Below are 24067 nucleotides of genomic sequence, written 5' to 3'. Positions count from 1 at the left end.
ACAAGTATTTTTCTTTAAAAAAATTCATCCAAATATGCACTAAGTTGATGTTTCTTTTACTTAACTTATATATATAAAAAATAAATCTTTATATAAAAAATGATGATGTAACAATAAAAAAAAAAAAAGAAGAAAGAGAAATGTGTGTTTAATGTACATTTTATGTTGCTCATTAACTTTCATTTAATATGTGCTTTGTCTTTTTCCTGAAAATCAACAGGAAGTAGATCAACAAGAGGCAATGCTAGAAACCAATTGGTTGCCCTAGCATCCTCAACCAACAACTCAAGAAAAGCAAAATCTGCTCCAATCATGAGCGAGGAATTAATCATAGCTTCTTCCCTTGTTCGAAGGTTCACCTTTGATGATCTTAAGGTGGCAACAAGGAATTTTAAAGCTGAGAATTTTCTTGGTGAGGGTGGATTTGGAACTGTATTGAAAGGTTGGATCAGTCAGTTTGGGAACTATCCATCAAGGTCTGAAGGGGGACTTCCAGTTGCTGTCAAGTGCCTAAAGCCGAATGGATTTCAGGGTCACAGAGAATGGCTTGTATGTGTCCATGCTATATATATATTGTAGTTATTTATTTTCGTCCCTTTATTTTGACAAATTTATATTTATGATTTACGTCGCTTACTATATATCTTGTTATATTTATTGGGAAAAAAAAATCGCATCTCTTCACTGTTTCATGTATGGCAGGCTGAAATTTGTTATCTCAGTGAACTTCATCATCCCAATCTGGTCAAATTGATTGGCTTTTGCATGGAAGATGAGAAAAGGCTGCTTGTATACGAGTTCATGCCTAGAGGAAGCTTAGAAAACCATCTCTTCAAGAGTATGTTTTTCAACTTCTTGTTTATAGAAATTTGTGTCAATTAATACATTATTTAATACGTGTAGTTCTCATCTTTTATTTATTTATTTATTATGTGTAGAATTTCAATTTATTTAGCTTAACAACTTAGTTAATTATAATTGTATGCTAGAGATATATGGAATTAATTAATATGTAAAAATGTTATGTATTGGCAGGGTGTGTGCCACTTCCATGGCCCATTAGAGTTAAAATTGTGCTTGGTGCCGCAAAGGGCCTTGCTTTTTTGCATGAGGAAGCTGCAAGGCCATTGATTTTTCGAGACTTCAAAACATCTAATATCCTCTTGGATGCGGTAACAACTCGAATGTTGCATTGCATACTATATATGCTAGTTTTCAACTATACGTGCACACATACATATATATATATATACACACACACACCTACCTTTCCCTCCGTGTTAATATTATTTTATTTCAGAACTTCAATGCAAAACTTTCCGACTTTGGGCTGGCTAAAGATGCTCCAGTTGGAGATGCAAGCCATGTGTCAACAAGAGTTATGGGAACACAAGGTTACGCTGCTCCTGAGTATGTCATGACAGGTTAGTATAGTTGAATTATAGATTATATTCTCTAACATCTCATTTTATTGCAAGAGTGAAGAACTTTTACCATCTCATACTCAAACGTTATGTTTAATGATTCATTCTTCAAATTTATAGACTTATGCAGTACTTCATGAGTATGTACTTCATTTATTAAAATCATTACACAGGGCATGTATGATTATTTTTACTCAATTTTAAATTTCTTAAATAAAAAATTAAAATGATATATGCATGCTTTAATCTTCAATGTTGTATATATATAGTGCAAGTTTCTTCTCCATCGGTTTGGATCTTTGGAAGTGCTAAATGATGCATGTTGTTATTACAGGACACCTCACATCAAAGAGTGATGTGTATAGTTTCGGGGTGGTTCTACTTGAAATGTTGACTGGTAGAAGAGCTATAGATAAACGAAAGCCAAGAGGGCAGCAGAACTTGGTGGAATGGTTGCGTCCCCAACTTAGGAAGAAAGCAAGTTTGCACTATATGATGGATCCAAGACTTGAAGGTAATTTCTCATTAATTGGTGCTCATAGGGCAATGAAGTTGGCTACTCAATGCCTTCACCCTGATCCAAAAGCAAGACCCCTCATGAGTGAAGTGGTTCGTATGTTGAAGTCTTTGCCTCTTCGTGATGATGTAGCTTCTAGTTCCTCAACCTCTCTTAGGAAAATGCAGGGAGCACCCTCTAACAACCGTGCTAATCGATATGGTTTGAGGACTGGTTCATCGTCAAACGTGCCAAGGCGTTTTCAAGCCTCGCCATTGAGCCTTGACTACCCTCTTCCTTCACCAGCTCCTAATGGTGGAAAAGCTTGATGTGTGATGCATTTTGGTGTGTTTGGTTCAGTTTATTTTAAGGAAATAATCGTTTATTTTTAGTAGCTTTGCTCTAGAAAAATAAACAATTATTTTCTTTAAAAAAACTCTTCCAAACATACACTAAATTGTGTTCAGTTTATCTTATATTTTAGGGTAGGCTTTTAAAGCCAAAACTTATCTTTCTTTTCTTTTCGTAGATGGAGCCCTACACCTGTAGCTAGGGCTAGTTTCTTTAAGATTGAATAATGCTAACCTGTGGAGTTTCTCAGCTTGTTATATTTTTAATTTCCTATTATATGATACCCAAATTTGCAGTTTTAAATCTTGTCGGGTTTGTTAAGCCAATAACATGGTTTTTTTTTTTTTTTTTTTAAATTTTGGAATGCATTGAAACCACCATATGTTGTCAAGTGTTACATACCGTAGTATGTTGATTCTCAAAATAAAACTAAATTTGGGATAGCAATTCAAAGTATAAAAAGTTAACGTGTAACACCGATATAGGATTGAAATTTTACAATAAATACTTTCCTCTAAGGATGTAAGATTGTAGAATTCCAAAAATCTCTATAGTTAGATAGGATAAACATTTTAATTACATCTTTACTGTTTTATAATGCAAGACTTAGAATTGAAACCTAATGTACCAAAAGCAAAATCAATGTTAAGACATGTATGAGAGGTCTGATTTTTCAGCTTTCGAAAAAAGTAAATTTTTTTTATTAGAAATTTTATAAAAAGTAGAAGTTATTTTTTATTTAGTTACAATTATAAAAAAACAAATACTTCTTTTTTAATGGGTAGTTAAGATTTTAATTGTTTTTCTAAAAGTTATTCAAAATAACTTCTTAAAAAAGGTAGAATAAGATTATTTTTAACTTCAGAGTTATTCATAACTTAACCAAACAACCAAAAGAACCAAAAATTGATTTTTTTGGGGAAAAATGTGATTTTTAAAAATGTGATTTTTTAAAAAAATAATCTTAAACCAAAGAGGCCCAAGTCTTGAACCAGTTAATATTCCGAGTTTTGTTAATGTGCTCATCAATCCTACTTTCCCTGAGACATTTTGGCTATTTTCACTTTTGTTGATGTCATCAACACCGACAGAAGGGCCAGAATCTAATGTAGAATATTATTCCTTAACCTTCTCTCTTAAACTTTTCATTTGTTTATCACACAGAGTGGTTACTTACATTGTTCTAGTGAAGCAGCGAAGCCAAACAAACATGCTTTGAGAATAAAAGGAAACTAAAGCAGCTAGCATAACAAAACCACATTTGCAGCAAAATATCCACAGTTGGTGACAAGTAATGATTAATTGGAGGAACTACATTTTCAAATTTTGGAGAAAATTCTTGCAGCATGTTTGGTTTAAAAGAAGGAACTGTAAACACTTAGTTTACACTTCTCAATAGCACTTGAAAGAAGGATATATAGAGAGATTCTTCCATCCAACATGCATTGATGGTTCAATCATGATGGTTAAACTAAGAGGCTCTTGGTGTAATCATGATGGTAACCACTAGCACCTCCGATAATTGCTGAAGTGAAATCATGAGGGTATGATAAAATGAGTGCTACACCTTTCACATTGTTAACCCTCTTTGTCCAACCCAACTCATCATCTTCAATATCATTGTGTTGATTGAACAAAAAACATAAGCTTTTCTTTTCCATGTCTCTGGCAAGGTCATAATCTATTCTAGCATCATAGCTGCAAGGAGAACACAAGTTCACAAATTGAATTATTGAATCAAAATCACTATTTGAATACATTATCATTTGTTCATTTCTCAACTATAAATTCTTGAATCTCTATTCCTGTATGCCGAGCACCTCCTTGTACTCTCAACAGAATTTCATCTCCAACTTTGAGTGATGTCACAGGAACAGCTGTTTTTGGCGGTGTATTTCCTGAATAGGGCAATACACAACACTTCAGGAAACTCAACAAACTACCAGAAAATAGAAAAAATGACTGACCTACCTTGTGGAGGACAAACCAAAGCAACTGTTTCTGCATTTTGTAAAAGGATGCTGATAGTTTGATTATCTGATTCAATCTGAAATGACAATTATTATAACCAAATCAGATTTTAGAGGATAGGTATCAGCAAACAACAATAAAAGAATCTGAAATAATGATAGTTTAAGTTGTTCTCATGACACAATGAAATTTTTTGTTCTCCACTGTCACATAATGCTCAACCATAATTTGAAATGCTGCTGAAGACATTTGAATGACATTGCTAAATACTCATTCAAAAAAATAAGTTCACAACCAGCTATTCTATTCAATCAGTTATTGTGTATAACTGTTATCCTAATATAAATAAGCATTATCTGAAGTTTCCAAAACCCTCAAATCGCCTGTTTGCATGATACAGGTAATCAATTCCTGTCATAGGAGAAAATTGTTGATACCATTGAATGCATTTTGGTTTTCATGCATGACAAATTTTAACGGTTCATAAGTAATGAAAATTGATTCTCGGAAGCAAAACATGTATCTAAACAAGCTTATAATAAGTTTTGAACTTTTGTCTTCACTCTTAACTCTAATCTTAGACCATGTTGAAGTTTTATAACCATGAAGACAGAAGTCATGGAGAAAACTAATTTTAGTTCCAAAATAAAAATCTCTGACCAATTTAGTTATGTTTCATGTTCACATATATACACAATGGTTTTACTTTCAGCTTCTGAATTTTCATGGGGTAGATCTCGATCAGATATGAATGAATTATGGTTATTATACAAATTAAACATTTTCCAGAAGCTGGTTAGCATTAAAGGAAGCTTTCACATTTGAAATTCAATCTCAATGTACAATAATTAACGCTTTTTGGTATTTTTATTGATGGCATAAAGTGAGGAACTCATGGTAAGTCTATAGTATACATATATTTTCTTCAATGGTAGGAATAGCTTGTGTAAAACAATTATATTTGAAATGGAAGTTTATTTTCAAATCTATAAATCCAAAAGCAATCTTATTGTCAGAATAGTAGCAGTAGAAAAATGGTGCAACCTAAAACAGGTTACCTACAATTAAATGCTTTACATTATTAATATGATACCATGACTGAAATACTACATTATAGCACCTTGATTTCACCACAAGTGCTAACTAAGTAGAAATTTGGAAACTCTCAAAGCTAATTTAGAACTACTTAAAATAGACTGGTAATATAAACTCAGGTCTTTTTTAACTAGGTTTAACTCAAACATCAGTTAAAATTTGTTTCAAACCAGTTTTGATGTAATCTATTTTTAAATTCAATATACTTAGCATGTTTATTAATAATTGGTAAATGAGGGTGGTTTCTACAAGTATATCCAACCCAATAACCACCGTAAGATCTAGCTGAAGAGGAAGAGAGTGTATGGAAAAGGTTGGACTAGTAAAAGAACCAACTTCAGAATGGATTTTTTGAGAACCAGATTTATCTAAAAATTGGTTTCCTTAATAAGTTAATAACCATTGTCCATTGGTAAAAACTGACCCCACTGCACTTAAATATCTAGTTTATATAAGTTTCCAAACACCCCTTAAGAGAAGTTAGAATCTCACGGTATATTATCAACTGCTGACAACTTCACGAATATATTTATTAGATTAGCATGAAATTCCATAGCAAATGTACCACAGGAAAAAAATTAAAGAAATGAAGTTAGAAAACATAAAGAAACACTTTTTTTCAATCAAATTTGCTAATAATGCATGCACAAACCTTTGCCTCAACAAGGATTAGTGGTCTAGTTTCTATCTTTACACGCCCAACAACTACAATTCGTTGCTGTCCCAGCTGATCAACTACAATCACTTCTTTTCCTGAATTTAATTCTGACAGGTAGCATGTTCTGCCTCCTGGAACAGCAACATAGGCATGCACTGGTCCCTGTTGTGGTAATTAACTTGTTAAAAAGAATTCACACCATTTATATTGACAGCATAAATTAACATTTTGAACTGGAAGTTCCAAAACATTTTGAATGCAAAATGAACAAAAATAAAACCGTCAAACTTTTATCTTCAAGAAACTAACTAGGCTGAATTAAACTAACAAAATGAGACCTGTAAGATTAGAATAATTTCAGCTATCAGAAGACAAGTTCATGGTTCTAGCAATCTGCGCAGACACTACTACTTGAATATACTGTTATGCTAAAAGAGTGACCAAAGTCTGCTTTGAAAGGAAATAAATCCTGATTTATTGCAAAAAAAAGTTTCCCTATCAATAAAAATTCTATGCATGCAATTGCAATAACTACGTTTTCTAATGATTTACTTGCCATCAAATCTTTAAAATTACTTGACACTAAATTCATCAACTTTTATATTTAAGTGTAAAAGATAAAAATAAAAACTAGTGATCCACATTGGATGGTGAGAATAACAAACATCATTGCAGACCAAGCAGATTTTAACTGCTGGTCTCACACTGTCACCCCATTGTTGTGAATTTTGATGATAAGAGAGGTAATTTTATCCAAAGCCAAAGGCAATGAATATATTAATTTAAAACTCATGACTTGAATGCACAACTTACTGCATTCACTCGAAAAGGCCTGCTTGCAATGTAATTTGTCTCCAAGCATTCTGAGTGAATAAGAAATAAACCTTTGGCAAAAGATCCAACCTGTTGAAAATATTTGGCCCATAAGAATGGCAGCTTCACTAGAATAGGCAAGAAATAATTTAATCCTTGCAGAGGAAATGGATACGTACAAGAAGTCCTTCACCAGGTCTCATGAGACTGCAGAGATCTACACAAACGCGATCCCCCATTCCAGCCATCTGAATATGTGTCACAGTGGCTTTTGTCAACCTCAGTAGATTGCTTTCTTCCATTCTTCTGTCGAAGTATTCCTGAAAGTTTCCTACTGAAATAAGAGGTCAAGCCTCATTACTCAAGAAGCTTCAGATAGGGATAGAATACCTTTAGCTCAAGAACAGGTTCAACATCATCTACTTTCAAAACTATGCCATCTAAACCATGTTCAAGTGCCTATAAAATCCAAAGTTTGCTATCGTAAGGAGAGAGTTAGGGCTGACAGTAATAGCATAGTAATATTAGCCTTCATTAGTTTCAACTCTGAAAAGTTTACTTCATTAGCCTTCTAGTATATACCTCGAGAAATATCTGAGCCTCAGATGTATTATTAGAGATTGCTAAGACAGTCTTTTGGCTGTTTTGAAAAGCAGCAATTATATTTTCTGCAGGTATTACCTGAGCAATTGCAAACAAAGAAAATTAGTATTTGATGTGTCATAGAAAATGATATATGTCAATTACTGGGAACATTATTATTACACCTTTTAAAGACACTGGCTTTTGTTGAAGCAAATTGAAGCTAGACAAGATCAAGCCAGAAAAAGAAAGGGTTTTGAGGTGACACAAAATATAATGCTAACTGACAATGTCATTGAGTAAAAAAGGAGGTCACAGAATCACCACATGAACATAATTATATTTTGAAAAATATAGCACAAACGCATCCACAATCTTATGGTTGTTAGACACCAAGATAGATTAAATTCCATATAAAGGGTATGAGTTATAATAATAATAATGATTCCCATAAAATTAATTAAACAATCAAAGCATATTTGAAAGATCAATCAATCAACTAGCTGTAGTTACATAATACATTTCCAACAAGTTATTAATTCCAACTGATATTTCCTATTCCTAGCCTATATCTCACTTCTACAAAAACAAGAACCGGAAATAGAGCATAAACATGAGAAATCTCCTGGCTCTAAATATAAGCTTAAGTAGGACAACTCATTTCATATTAACCATACTTCATCAAGTACAAAAACAAGTTGACCTTGTTTCCTGCAGAGCAAATCAGTAAATAAACCATAGACAAAATAATCAATGGATGACAAGGATGCAAACTATTCCATCAGTCTGCAATGGCCATACCTGCCAATCTAGTAAATTAACTATAATGTTCTCTGCCTGCTCATCCTCCGGTCTAAGTCGCTCTAGTTCCTCTGGAGTTGAAACCTCAAAAATTGTGGCCACCCTCTTATTCTGTCCATCCAAAATCTCTCCCTCACTAATAAAAAGAGGGCATATTACTGCCATGGCTGTACCCCCATCAAGGCCAAAATTCCAAATTCATTAAATTAGACATGATAGTGGTATCCAGTTCACCAATAACTCAAAACTCTATTTTACTCATCACCAAAAGATATGTATATACAAAACAATTATGGTTATCTTATCTTATGGTGAACAGCATTTTATTGTTTTAATTGTTTCCTATACAAATTTCCGAAAACAGGAACCAAAACAAAAACAAGGAGGTGTTTTCATAATTAAAAGTGAAAACAGAAAATATTTTCTCAAACAAAATGAATCCTTAATTTTTATCCAATTCCAACGTCACCACAAAACATTTTCTACTATCACATATTAACAAATTATCCTAGAAGTTTGTCTATCAAAATAAAAATCTATCCTTTTTAACGATGTGCCAACACATTCGATCAAATGTAAACTTCAAAAGAAAAAACAACAAATGGGTAATAAAATTTTCTTCCAAATTGAAAAGTTAGAGTAAAACGGGACGTGGGGCGGACATACACGACCAATCATGAGCAATTTGTCGATTTTGTGGTGGGAAAATGAAGGTGTTCCATCCTCTTTCAACTGCTGCAGTCATGACCTGTTTGTTTTTGGTCCATATCCACACTCTTTTGGATCTTTTACCTGTGTCCTCCAACGATGTCCAAGAAGAAGCAGAAGGCATTGAGGAACAAGGGTTGTGCCGCAAAAGGGTATTCGTAAAATGAAGATTATTAAGGTTGGAGCATAGGTTTGGTCCACGAATGTTCTGTGTCAGTGAAGAGAATTGAAGGGAAGTGATTGAATGAGCGGAGAGAGACGAAGAGGATGAAGTTGAATTGAAGATAGGGAAGCAAAAACGAGACAACAGAAGCATCTTATGTTATTCTCTAGCAACTGCCACTAGTGACTCTGTCAGCAAACAACCTTTGCTCATTTGTCACTTATCATGTTACTCAATTTTATTTTTATTATTTTTTTTTATGAATTTCAGATAATTCTCTTTGAAATGCTTGACAAAGATCATTTAACATCCTTTCATGCTTAGGGTATAGTGGTATCACTGGTATAAAACTCAAAGTAGCATCAATCTCTAATTTCCTTTCTTTTATTTAGATTAATATTATTTTATAATTTTTATGATATTATTCATTATTTTTTATTTTTTTAATCCCTTCATTTTACGCTCGTTTTTTGGACGTAAAATAATTATAATTCTTCTTATTTTTGTTTCATTTATTTAAATATAAAATTAAATAAAATAAGAAATCTTATAAATGATATGATAAATAAAATAAAATAGATCTAAGAAGAATATATAATCAAACCGTTGAAAATTATAATTAACTGAAAAATTAATAATTACATTCATCAATCACTTTATTTTATATTTTTTATATTATTAACCTTATGAAAACTATCTCTTTCCCATTCTTATTATTTCAATGTTTATAGTGAGATATCTACACTTCTATAATTTTTGAAGTATTTCACGGGTAACCGTTAGGTGTTGTTGATGAATTTATTGACCACTGTTGTTACAAGATTAATTTAGTAACTTAAAACAACCATTTTAAAAAATCATTAAAAGTATACGAACTTAACAAAAGATTTGAAACCATTTTAAAAATTGATAGAACCATGTGAGATAAAATAATTTAACCAAAAGTGTAATATATACAAAGGTCTTGTAATTCAAAATTTCAAATTCAGTGATTAAATAGCAAAAAATACAGGGAGCCGCAATAAAGTTCAGAGGTAATCTTGAAACAAAGAACACAAGGTCTTATTATTCATTTTAGTGACCCAAGTTTGCAAGAAAACGAGTCATGCTACAGTGATAATGAACAAGAACATAAAAAAGTGGCTGAAAAGCGCACAGTTCTTATGACTCTGAAAAACCATATGGGACTTTGGTGGAAAACTTGAGTAACATAACATGCTTATAAGGCTTTTCAGAGGTCACAATAGTTGAGGGAAAATTAGGGTGATTCACAGAATCAGGGAATGCTTGACTCTCCAAACACAGTGCTGAACGTGGCTGATAAATAAACCCATCTTTCCCCTTCTCATTCTTCACAAAATTAGCAGAATAAAACTGCAAACCAGGAGCATTTGTAAAGAGCTTCATCACTCTCCCTGATTTCTTGTCCATCACTATAGCTGCCAACTTTATCTCTTTGCCTTTTGCCCCATCAAGCACATAATTGATGTCATAACCATTAGTCTTAGGTAATTGGTTGATCCTGGTTCCAACAATGTGTGGCTTAAGGAAATCATATGGGGTCCCTTTCACATAAGCAAATTTGCCAGTAGGAATGAGATGGTCATCAACGAGTGTGATTTTGGATCCAAAGATTTGAACAACCTCATCTAGAATGTTACCATTGTTGTGGTTTCCTAGGTTCCAATAAGCATGGTTAACTAGATTCACTGGGGTAGGCTTGTTTAGAGCCTTTGCTTTCATGATTATCCTCAAAGCATTTTTCTCAAGAATGTAGCTCACAGTTACTAGAAGGTCCCCAGGAAATCCTGAAACATAAGTATTCAATTATGAATAATTGTCGAGATATAAAGTCATACATTGGTTAGATAACAACACATGAAAAATATAAAATTAAGATAATTTTAGCTCTGAAATTGCCTAAAGTATTTTCAATAAAAATCACTCAAGCTTGTAGCTCATTCACTCTCCCTAACTCTTGAATTGGGCTCTATATAAAGATGAATATTACCTTCTTCACCATCAAAACTGTGATAACTGAAGGTGATACTTGGTTTGTCACCATATTTTATATACCTTACTACTTTCCAGAGAACAAAGCTGAATCCTTTTGGTCCACCTATAAACGCATTGAGAGTATGAGATAATTTTTCTATGAAGCTTTGTAAATTAAACCAAACATAGGAAAACAAATTTTAAAATTGTGATTTTGCAGTAGCATTGAAGCAACATGGATGCATAATTGTACTAAAAATTGTGTACCATGGAGCGTGTTGTTTCCTTCATTAGCAATTAGTTTGTAATGGATTCCATTTAGAGTAAACTGGGCTCCCCCAATTCTGTTAGCAACACGACCAACTGTAGCTCCAAAGTATGTTGAATCATTCTGCAAATATTTTGACATTGCAATAAAAAAAAGTATTATTATTTTTACATTATATATGAGAAACCAAGTGCAAAACAAAATGAACAGTACACTTGGAAACTGGAATGCAGTTTATGGCATTTTGCCTACATGTTCTTTTTGATGGAGTTAATTGTTGAATTTGTTAATTTATTTTCTTATTAATGAGTCCCCTTTTTTTACTTTTAGATTACTTAAATCTTGTCGATATTTTGAATAGATAAAAAGACATTAATAAAAGAATTGCAATTAATATTGTCTTAAACTTCTATTGAAATAATTAAATAAAAAAATATTTTCACAAATATTATATACCTATTCTCAAACATTTTTTGCATACTAAAATGTCACGCAAAGCTTCTCAATAGAATAAGATTTTCCCTTTCTGAAATATCCAATCCTATCCTTTCTTTTTTTAACAATTTTATTTCACACATTTTTTTTGTGGTATAGAAAAAAGAAAGAGAATTAACTCACAAAAAGTTTAGAAAATAATATTTTTGTTTTACTTTTTTCTATTAAAAATTTGAAAAGATACATAATTTGCTGAGTTATTTTAAATTCATTATTTATCAGGAATTATTAGCTGTGTATTATACTTTGACTACTCACATTTAAAAAACTTCTTGTCTAATAAAATATGCCAACATGTTGACTAAACATCAATGTTGAGCGTTGATCATTTGACTTTTTTTCTTTTTGGATTCAGATCAGATGCCAAAACTATATTTTTCACATGTATGAATAAATTAGAATTTTATTATTATTATAAACCCCAATGTTTTGGTACTTTGACTTTCTCCTCCACATTTTGGCTATATCTTTTTGTCTAAACCCCTAAAACTATAAGCACCTTTTATATTTATAATACAATAATCAGATTAACTGTTTGAATAATTTTTTTTACATATACAAAAAAGTTTGAATCTGAAATCATGTCATAGAAAAATCAGATTATCACCCAAACCAAACATTTTCACTATTAGATTTTGCATTTGAATTTTATAATTATTCATCAAACAACCAATAAACCTCCCCGCAAAACTGGTGACAGTCTTCAAAATAATTAAATTGACTACATCAAACAAATAAATATTTTTGCAAATAATACCAATCCTAGATAAGCGTTAAAATTAAGGATATAAGAATATAAAAAAGTTACTTCTTGAAAATTCTTATTATATAGAAAAAAATTCTGATAAAAACTTTACATTTATCTCCCTAAACTCAATTTTTAGAGCTAATAATGTTAACAGAACATTCCACAGATAAAATTATAAAACACATTAACGAATAAATTATTGTCGCAGGGCATTCCAGATGAAAAGGTAAGCAATAGCAGCTAGACAAAGCGACAAACTACACTCCCCAAAGTCAAACTCTTATGAATCACACGTTGTCTTAAACAAAACTATGCCATCATAGAGAAAAATATCATATGATATAGTGTGAATCAGTCCAAGTTGAAGAGCATGGTGTTAGAATTTTCTCAGTTTAAGTTTAATTTAGTTTCCTTCCTGATTGATCCTTGAATTTGATTATATAAAAAAAATTAAATAAATTATGTGATTTATTATAAGTTTAAGAAATACTATGTACATTAAATTAAAGTGTAAATAATAGATGTGTTGAATAATGGTGCACGTTTAAATAATTTAAAGTCCGTGATGGATGAAAATAGGATTATAATTTTTACAATGTCAACATCTCTTCTTTACTATTAACACGCTAACTATGTACTTTTTTTTTTTTTTTCACAAATGGCAATTGTAAGGGAAAAAAAGCAAAAAATAAAGATTTCATGCTTGGTATATATATTTATGTATATATGCTACTACAAATCTCTATACATGTAAAAGAAATAATTATAGTTGGTTTGAGTGGCAACCAGCTCGTATTATTTAAGTTTTTTTTTTGTGAGTTTTTGTATATACAAAAAACCTTTAATAATAAATTAATATAAAAATTTTTAGTCATAAACTCATCTACCATCCGGTTCAATCTGAATTAAACCAGATGTAAAAAAATAATTAAGTATAATTAACTTCATTAATATTCTAAATCTTAATATCTTACATATGATTGAGAAGCTTAATTCTTAGCTCTCAACTTTCAGAAGAAATGAAAGCAGTAGACAGAAATTAATTAGTTAATTATTATTTGTAAGCAGAATTAAAAATGTACACATCACAAGGAAATGCTATACATCACAATTAAGTACTAAACAGACTTACAGTGTATGTCTTGAGGGAATCATATCCAAGAACCACATCACCCAACTTTCCTGAATACAAAATTAAAAATAAAAAATATGCACAAAAAGGAAATTATAGCAATATTGGGAGAACAAGAAACAGATGCATATATAAAGGTACCATTCTTATCAGGAAGGATTACAGAGACAAGTGTTGCCCCCCAGTTGGTGACCTTTATAGAAAGGTCACCTTTCTTGAGCTCAAATAACTTGATATGGTCACTTTCTTGCTTAAAGGAGGCATTGACAAAGCCAGAAGCAGTTAAGGAGAGCAGGCACAGAAGCACAAAGATGTTGGTCATTATATGTATTTTTTGCTATAAAGCAAGCAATTATGGATACTGAGAATGCAGAGAGTGAAAGAAAACAAGAGAACTTTGAGGGATAAAGACAGTGGAAAAGTGTTGCTTGCAGTTTTAAGCGGTGGCTCTCTAATATATATATATTGGGCCAACCACGTTATGTGCGGCTCTTAGTTGTCATTCTGCTGTGCTCTTTCAATGTCAAGTGTCAGATAAAATATTCATGCACACTTTGAAGTTTTTATAAGATTAAAAAATTATTTTATACTCTGTACAAATAATCATACTTTATAATATTATGTAAAATATATATATATAATAAATTAATTTAAGAAAATATAAGATATCTTTATTGTTTATGGGTGCAATAATAAACATATTTATTTTATTAATTTATATTTAATTTAAGTATAATTATTATATTTTCTTTTCTTTAGTCTACTTATTAAATATATAAAGATGCTAAAATAAATTAGACAAAAATTAAAAAGGTATAGTTCTGAAAAAGGACGAAAGTGGTAGGGTGACAAAAATCTCCTCTTCTCCTAATTATTAAAAAGAAACAGAACAATTCTCCTCTTATTAATCAATACAAAAATCTTTTCATTTTTTTCATTAATATTTATCATATCATATATTAAAGACTTTTAAATTGTTTCAAACTGCTAAATCAATTAAAAAAAAATAAAAATTAATAAAACTATGTAACAGTGTGATTGAATTTTTTATTCTTATTATTAAAATTGAACTAAATCAAATTAAATTGCTGTTATAATATATTTATTTTTTATTATTTTTATATGAATTTTATTTTTTAATTATTTTATCATAACGCTTTATAATATATAATGACGTTAATACAATTTTGGTTGACAAGTTATTAGATAGTTTTTTTTATTAAGAGTTAGTTGTTGAAATGTTAAAATTTAACACGTTAACATTTCTTTTAAGTGTTGAGAGTTAGTTTAATACTCTCACTTTATATTATTTAATTTTTAAAATATTTTAAATATAATTATATTTTATTCTCTACAAATATAACATAATTTATGATAAATTTTAGTTTTTGAAGTAAGAAATTAAAAGTTATTATTAAAAAAATTATAAATTTATCACAAAATATATTTGAAAATTTCATTTTTAACCAAATATTAATTTTTATTTCTATATTTTTTAATCAATGTTTTCTTTATTTTGCATTTATTTTTTAACAAACTCATTAATTTTTAGGCTACTATTTAATCTAAGTTTAAAATTAAATTAACTATCATATAATAATAAAAAATTGAAAATAATAAATAATAAAAGAATTATTTAAACCGACTGCAAATTTTTAATTTTTTTATTCAATTTTTTTTATATGTAAACTAAATTAAACTGTAAGTTATTGTTATGTTCAGACATTTTGAAAAATGACCTGAACATAAGCATGTACAACATATTATTCTAACCTAATTAATGATTTTGACATTTATAATAGTTTTACTTTATTTAAACAAAACTATCTTTTATAAAAATTACCTTGATTCAAAAAATATATAATATACTAATCCAAAATTATGCAGTGTGTTTTAAGAAAAATAGTATAAATATTATAAATTAAAACTACTAATATGATTACTGATATAATATATCAATGAAATCATTTGTTACTCAACTTAATTTTTTTTTATCTAAATGTAACGTTTTAATAGTACATAAATGATGATAGTCTTTATTATTCTTATAAGCATTTTAATTTTTTTTATTTCTTTCATTTCTTTTACTTATTTATTTAAAAAACAAAGCTAATATAAATTGTTGTCTTTGAAAACTTTTTTATTTAATTTTTAAAGTTTTGAATACTTATATATGAATGAAAAAGAAATAATAGTAAAATTTATATTAAGAATTAAAGCGCGTATATATTTTAGTATTATTTTTTAATTAAAATTTTATTTTGGTAACTTACATCGATCTTATACATTAACTTTTATTAAGTAATTCATCAAGATAAAATTTTATATTTATAAAAAGGAAACATATTATTTTCATCGTCAATATCAACTCTTAGCACTAATTATAAAGGTAATAATTTCTTATTAAAAAATAATTATTTATTATACTTCATATTTTTTTTATATTATACTTACTTTTTTAAAAGGCTTTTAAAAAATTTTAAAGACTAACATTAATAGTTTCCTAAAAACATTAATAATTATAGATTTAGAAGATTTTTTAAATGACCCTAAACCTAACTTTCAACTAAATATATTTTTAAAAAATTAACTTAACATATTTAATAAATAACTCTAATGTGATCTCTTTAACAGAAAAAAAATAAGTCTGATGTAATCTAGACGCAATATAAGTTAAATTGTAATCCTCAAGAAAACTTTACACTTAAACCTCTAAAAATAAAAGTATATCTAAATAAGTCTTTAAAATATTTAGATCATAAAGTGATTCTTATTTAAATTATTATTGGATTGAATTTTCAGAATTATTATTATTATTATTATTGCTTTAATTTTCGGTAAAGGTTTATAATACAAAATTTTATTTTTTTAAAAGAAATTTATCATTAAGTTGCATATCTGTTTTATCACTTCAATCCTTTTTAAAAACTATTATGATGATGTTTTAAATCTTTAAAAGAATCATCTAAAATTAAATTAAATTAAATCTATGGATATTGATAATTAAAATAGATGTAATACTAGATCGAGTAATTTTATAAATGGTTATTTTGCTTCTAATGTATGAAATAAACTCATTATTGAAAATATATATATTTTTTAGTTTTGGTGTATCTAATTGATTGTTTACTAACTTAAACAATTAATTAAACTGTAAATGAGGTTGATAATTAAAATATTTATTTTGATATTGCTATCTGATTAAGACTAATATAATAATGATTTCAATTTTTAAAAAAAGTAAAATAATATTTTAAAAATAAAATTGTGATGGAATAAATTCTTAAAATATTTTGGTGAGGCACAATAATAATATATAGAACGCCAGGTTGTGCGAGGTTATGACGCCGGCAAGGTCGAGGTCAATGCATTTTAAAATCAGGGATCGATCCACAGGCAAACAAAGGAGGGCAAAAAATTGAATAAAGTTTTTACTGTATTACATGTATCAATTTAATATATATATATATATATATATACTTTTAACTAAAAAAACGTATTCACCATATTAATAAAGAATAAAATTCAATACTAGATGTTCTCATTGCTAATAATAAATATTTCATTTTATCATATAAAAATAATAAAAAATTAATGATTAAAATATTGTGAAAAATAAGGATTAAAAAGATACAATGTATAAAATTATTTTCACATTCATTGATACTGAAAGTTTCGGATAGTCAATTGAATAAAATTATTTTTTTTTTATAGGCAAAACAAATCTTATTAAAAAGAGTTCAAGGGGAACTCAAAACCCATATACACAAAAAATTACTTACTCAGAGAAATAAAAAGCAAAAATATACTTATGCAAAATTAAGACAGATGCAATTTCGTGGGTTCAAATACCAATCAGCTAACATAATAGCTTCTCCCTTACTAACAAGTGATAACCATTTCCAAGATCTCAGAATAATAGAATCTAGGACTTCCCTCTCATCCAAAACACCATTGGAAAATATAATTCTATTTTTATGCAACCACAAAGACCACACTGTACTTACCCAAATAATTAATAAGCATATTCCTTCTCTTTTACTACAGCCAACACCAACCCAAGAAAGCAAGTGAGTCGATAAATCTGAAGGCAAAACCAGTGAGAATCCAAGCCAATGCGCAGTAAAGTACCAGATTTGAGATGAAACTGAGCACGTTAAAAATAAATGAGTTGGAAGTTCCTCCAAACCATGACAGAAACAACAAGTTATATCATCAATTTAAACACCACGGTCAATCAATAAACCTTTATAAGGAAGTGCATTCAACAACAATTGCCAAGAAAAAACCAGACACTTAAGAGGGACCTTCCCTCTCCATAGCCTTTGCAAGGCATCTGCCGTACACTGATCTATACTATTAGGACCACCAAAAAGTTCAAATAGCCATGAATACGCAGATTGCACTGAATAACAACCTGAAGAATCTGCCCTCCATACCCATTTATCTTCTTGTAGTAACTTAATAGAAACTCCATCCACAAGCTCCAACAAAAGATTAAAGCTCAAGATCTCATGTTGAAAGAGTCCTCTTCGCCAACTAACATTCCAAACCCATCTAGTGCCATCATGAAAACCATTCTCCAATACACGTGATTCAGCATTTCTCGCCACTACAAATAATCGCTGAAATGCTTCACACAATCGCACCCCTCCTACCCACTTATCTCTCCAAAAAAGAGTGTGTAAACCTGCACCCACACTTCTATCAAACTTCTCATCCAGCCATGAATTCTCTTGATGAATAACCTCCAGCAAATCACGCCACCACAAAGAACATCTGTTGTGAACTGATGAACGCTGAAGAGAAGAAGCTAATCTTCCATATCTAGATTCTAACACCCGCATCCATAATGAACTAGAACAGTTAACACCTCGCCACAACCATTTACCAAGAAGCGCCCAATTAAACCACTGCACATTCCTAATGCCTAAGCCACCATTCTTCCGCGGTCTACGTACAGTTTTCCATTTCACCCAGGGGATTCTAGATCCATCCTTAACACCCTTCCATAAAAAATTACGTTGGATAGTGACAATTTCCTTTATTACCGACTTCGGCACCTTAAAAAAGGATAACGAGTGCAATGGCATAGAATTAAGAACAGCATTAATCAAAGTCACCCTACCTCCAATCGATAAATACCTATGCTTCCATGACGCTAACCGCTTTTTAAGAGCCTCTAACACACCCTTCCATGCACTGGGCTTTCTTGAGTTAACACCTAACTGTAACCCGAGATACTTTAATGAGAAACTACCAATCTTACAATGTAGGAACTCCGCAGCCAAGTTTTCAAAGTCATCACTAGTGTTAATCCCCAATACAAAAGATTTATGGAAGTTAATTTTCATACCTGACATTAATTCAAAGCTACGCAATACTGCTTTCAAAGTCCACAAATTCTGCACCGAAGCCTCTCGCATAATCAATGTGTCATCCGTAAACTGCAGCAAAGAAATATCTGGTCCCCCTTCCCCAATCGTCACACCAGAGAACAACCCACAAGTCACTGTCTTCCGCATAAGAACTCCTAACCCTTCCGCTGCCACAAGAAAAAGAAAAGGGGCAAGAGCATCCCCTGTTTTAGGCCCCGCTCAATATGAACCTCCAATGTAGGACAACCATTAATCAAAGCTGATAGGCTTCCCCCACACACACAAGCTTCCATCCAACTGACCCATTTGTCTGAAAATTCAAAGCTACGTAACATAAACAAAAGATATCCCCACTCTAGCGAATCATACGCCTTCTCATAATCAAGCTTTAACACAAAACACCTCTTATTATACCTCCGCACATAATCAACTGCTTCATTAGCCACAAGTACACTATCTAACATGTTCCTTCCCGGGATAAAAGCTGATTGTTCTTCTGAAATTATTGAATTCAAAACTCCTTTCAACCTATTTGCCAAAAGTTTGGAAACAATCTTATAAAGACAACCTAATAATAAGATAGGCCGAAAATCAGATATCTGTTGTGGGCAAGACACTTTTGGCACAAGTGCTACAAAATAAGATAATAAAGACCTAGGTAGCTTCCCATTTCTACAAAATTCAGTAAGCATACCCATCACTTCTTCCTTGATCACTCCCCAAAACCTCTTAAGGAACACAAAATTGAAACCATCAGGCCCCGGACTTTTATCACCCTCACACTCCAAAATCATTTTTCCCACTTCCTCCTCTGAAAAAGCATTAACAAGCTCCTCATTCTGTAGAACAGAGACTCTTGGTAAATTATTAATATCAATAGTAGATCGAAGCTAACTTCTACTACTAAAATGAGCTGCAAAATAGGACACCACACCTGTTTTAATCTCATTAACCTCTTCGACACATCTCTCTCCAATTTGGAGTGCATGTATATTATTTCGTCGCCGCCTTCCATTAACACATAAATGAAAGAACTTTGTATTTAAATCACCCTCTTTCCCCCATCTCACCCGAGTCAATTGAATAAATTATATTATGGAACTTATATAATATTATTTGAAAATAAAAAATGACAAAACATGAGATGTTAAATATAAACAAAATTCATGTATTTTACTAAAAAATGTTTTCCAAAAATAAAAAATAAATATAAATATATTAAAATTATATATGGAGATAGAATTTTAAAATAAATAGTTTTTGAGGGGGGTGTACTTTTGCTCCCTCTCAAGCAGTCTGGGCTAAAACACCTTCATCGATATTTGATGTAGTTTTGAAAACAGCTGTACATAATTTTTTTATCTTTAGAATTTTTTTAATAAAATTCAAGACAAAATTAACAATTTAAGATGATATTTTATATTTATACACTTTCACGTAAATGGACAAAAGAGAGAATTAAATCTGGTGACACCAGTTGTCAAATTAGAACAATTACATTTTTTAATATTTTTTATAAAATGTAAGATTAATCATTATAACTATTAAATTAGCTTATATTATTTTTATCATTATGTATATCAAATTTTACATAATTTAAATATTAAAAAATTATAAAAAAATTATTTATATTTTAAAGTATATTATGCATAAAAATTAAATAATGTATTGTTTTTATTATGTTTTGTTATAAAATTAATTTATTTAATAAAAACTTTTTAATTAATGATTAATTTATCAATCTTGCATTTTATAAAAAAAAAATGACTGCATTTAGTATTATTTATAATAAACAAATATATAATTCATCAAAATTAATAAAAAAATTAATATTTAAATTTATTTTATTTCAAAAATACTTATAGTATTAAATGGCCAAATATATATGTTATATATTAAATCGACAAGAATATTTACTTTTAGAAGTAAAAGGAGAGTTCTTCGTTGACATAAATCTTACAATAGATAAGAGTATAAAAAATTAATAATTAATGTATTAAAAAAATATTTATTTGTTTGCTATATATTAAAATAAATTTTTTTGTGGTGAACACCATTTTCATGGGTTTGGGGCCATCACTTAGTCTTGAATGTTGGCTGAGGCAGCTGAAGATATGGATTTTCACGTGGAATGAAATGGGAAATGATCCATTCAATTATGTAAGTTTTTAAGAAAGTTTCATATAAAATATATTTATGCGAAAGAATCTTTTTTAAGTCTAAATTTTTTTATATTTATTTAAATATTTCATTTAATTTATGTTTAATGATCAATGAAATAATAAATTATAATATATTAGATATAAATTAAATAAAAGATTCAGATTAGTGTGAAAAATTTTTATCCCTATATTTATATACAACATGTAAAAATGTAAAAGTATTATAATTAATTTAATAACAAAACTGATACAGGAAAGAACAACTTTGATTAAATTTTTTTGAGGAAAATATTCACTATTGATTAAGACATGAAAAGTTGAGAGCACACAATAACACGATATCAGACAAATCGAAAATATAGTTGAAAATAAAATTTATCCCCACCACGTGCCTCCTGAAAAACTACATCATAACTTGAACTATATATTAATTAATAACTAATAATACATTTCGGAGAGAATAAAATCAATCAAAATTCTAAAAATTAATTAACACAAACATATTAAAAGTCAATGCAGAAAAATTAATTAAAATTATTTGAAACCAAAATAAAAACAAAAAAATTGATGGATTAATGTAACATTCCAAAAGGGAATTTCAAGAGAAGCATAAGCAATGTTGCTGCCCAGGATCGAACTGGGGACCTTCAGTGTGTAAGACTGACGTGATAACCACTACACCACAGCAACAGCTTTATAAAAATGAAAATAATAAAAATCTAAAACCACTAGCTTTTCTCCTAGCAATCTAACATTCTTCTTTTACCATTAAAAATAATAAATTTAACTTTCTTAAATAATAATAATTTATATAAACTTGTCATGATATCTCTTGAAGAAAGCGTACAAGAAACATTGATTTACTGCAAATCTTAATTCTAATTAACATCTTGAGATGTACCAAAAAGAAAATTGTTAAATTCATACAACTGCAAATTTATTAAAATATTGTAAATTAAAAAACAATTTATTATTTTATAGAAAATTTGAAACAATTTCTCAATCTGGGGTGATTGTGCCACGTGGAACAGAATTTCGTCAAACGGTTGGCGAAAGTAGTAATTTTTTAATTGTTTAATACCTATTTCGCTAGAAAAAGAACGAAATAAGACTTCTTAGAGCGGTTAAATTAAAACCGCTCTCATAGGTCTATTTAAGAGAGCGGTTGCCTCTGAACCGCTCTCATAAGTCGATTTTAGAGAGCGGTTCCAGCGGAACCGCTCTCATAAGTGCATATTAGAGAGCGATTCTGCTGGAACCGCTCTCTTAGATTTAAAATGGACGGCTAGGGGGGCTTTTGATACACGTGGCAACATCTAAGATAATTCGCACTGCTACTAGCAAAAGCTCATTTCGCACTGCGGCTGGCGAAACCGCTTTTGGCCGTCGTCCTCCTTCCTTTCCATTTACATGTTCTCCGTCTCTGCTCCTCTTTCGTCGTCCATTTTCTCCGTCTCTCCTCCTCCTCTATCATCGTCGAAGTTTCAAAATTTGTTTTGATTTGCTGTGAAGGATCAAATACTGCTACGATTGTAAGAGGTATGGAACTATAACAACATGCATTTATATATTATGTTTAATTTGATTTTGTTAATTAGAAAATCTGATAATAATATTGTAATATTTTTAAACTCTACGTATGTAAGTGATTTGGTAATTAAGTGGGAGTTAGTGAAGAATATGCTGAAAGTTTATTAAAGATTAGTAAAAAAGAATTTAAAATTTAAATAATTTTTTATTTATTTATATATAGATTAATATGTTTTTAAAAAAAATGAAATGTGATATAGTTAATTAAAATATAAAATTATAATTAATTGTTAAGAAGATAGGTTAAATTAAGATTTATAAAATTTGTTTACAGGAATTATTATAGATATTTATTAAAATACAGAATAATAAAAATTGAGTTAAATAAAATAAATATATAAAACTAAATATAATAATTTATACTTAGTTTGATTGTAATAAATAATTTTTACACTTATATTGAAGTAAAATTTTAAAATTGTATTTATATAAAATTTATGTATTATTAATATGTTAGTAAAATATAAATTATTATTATTATTATTATTATTGAATGAAATTTTTTGACTAATATTTTTTTTTTTTTTGTATAGATGGCATCATCTTCACAACAAAGTAGGGTTATTAATCCTGGGCCAGAAGATCCATCACTTCTTCGGTTTCAGAGTATTCATGTTTCTGAGCATATTTGGGATGGACGTGATCACCCGACATTGAGAGTTAGGAAGAGTCCAAATATTCCCGGTGGATTAGAAGGTATTCCGGAAGAAATTATTCCACATCTAAAATTAGCGGGTTTTGTTGGAGTGGCTAACTTGTCTAAGCTTCCTGTAGACGTGGGATTGATTACTGCATTAGTAGAGAGGTGGAGGCCCGAGACGCACACCTTCCACATGCCCCCTGGAGAGTGTACTATTACCCTTCAGGATGTTGCTATTATATTAGGATTACGCATAGATGGGACACCTGTTATAGCACCCACTGGGGGTGATTGGGCTCAGATTGTGGAAGACAGCCTAGGTATGAGACCAGGATCAGAGGCTTTTGTAGGGAGTTTCTTGAAGATGAGCTGGTTGGACGAACACTTCACTCATATTGCCATGCATAATCAGACTCCACTGCAGATCACTCAGTTTACTAGGGCATATATATTGAGGCTTATTGGAGGGTTCATGCTTCCTGATCACTCTAGCAGTAGGGTATCTGTGAGGTACTTGCTTTTGCTTGAAGATTTTGAGTTGACCGGTCAATATAGTTGGGGTTCTGCAGTTCTAGGTTATTTGTACCGAGAGCTATG

At 30.0% G+C, this 24067-nt stretch overlaps 3 protein-coding genes and 1 non-coding gene across 4 annotated transcripts; 1 reads left to right on the top strand and 3 right to left on the bottom strand.

Moving 5' to 3' along the window:
* Positions 1–270: 270 nt before the first annotated feature.
* Positions 271–2249, top strand: LOC113867621 (probable serine/threonine-protein kinase PIX7). The gene is made up of 5 exons (XM_027503021.1): positions 271–549; positions 703–838; positions 1036–1172; positions 1301–1424; positions 1759–2249. Exons 1-5 carry the CDS (start codon positions 313–315, stop codon positions 2247–2249), a joined length of 1125 nt encoding a protein of 374 aa, XP_027358822.1. The 5' UTR covers positions 271–312.
* Positions 2250–3537: 1288 nt separating this feature from the next.
* On the bottom strand, positions 3538–9232 carry LOC113867877 (3-dehydroquinate synthase homolog). The gene is given in 10 exon segments (XM_027503379.1): positions 3538–4169; positions 4243–4318; positions 5990–6157; positions 6809–6849; positions 6852–6879; positions 6988–7128; positions 7199–7267; positions 7391–7489; positions 8192–8358; positions 8858–9232. Coding segments are annotated over 10 exon segments (1275 nt in total). The 5' UTR covers positions 9216–9232; the 3' UTR covers positions 3538–4041.
* An 861-nt stretch (positions 9233–10093) lies between these two features.
* LOC113867853 (aldose 1-epimerase-like) lies at positions 10094–14130 on the bottom strand. The gene is made up of 5 exons (XM_027503351.1): positions 13842–14130; positions 13701–13750; positions 11325–11448; positions 11074–11181; positions 10094–10870 (listed from the first exon to the last, which is right to left on the bottom strand). Exons 1-5 carry the CDS (start codon positions 14020–14022, stop codon positions 10224–10226), a joined length of 1110 nt encoding a protein of 369 aa, XP_027359152.1. The 5' UTR covers positions 14023–14130; the 3' UTR covers positions 10094–10223.
* A 7727-nt stretch (positions 14131–21857) lies between these two features.
* Positions 21858–21930, bottom strand: TRNAV-UAC. Its single transcript has one exon. It is a non-coding gene; the product is annotated as a tRNA-Val (tRNA).
* Positions 21931–24067: the final 2137 nt, after the last annotated feature.

This window comes from Abrus precatorius, unplaced genomic scaffold, assembly GCF_003935025.1.
Source record: "Abrus precatorius isolate BTA unplaced genomic scaffold, Abrus_2018 Scaffold5, whole genome shotgun sequence".
NCBI classification, from domain to species: Eukaryota; Viridiplantae; Streptophyta; class Magnoliopsida; order Fabales; family Fabaceae; genus Abrus; species Abrus precatorius.
The sequence above is the reverse complement of the archived record's forward strand: the minus strand, read 5'-3'. Positions and strand labels throughout refer to the sequence as shown.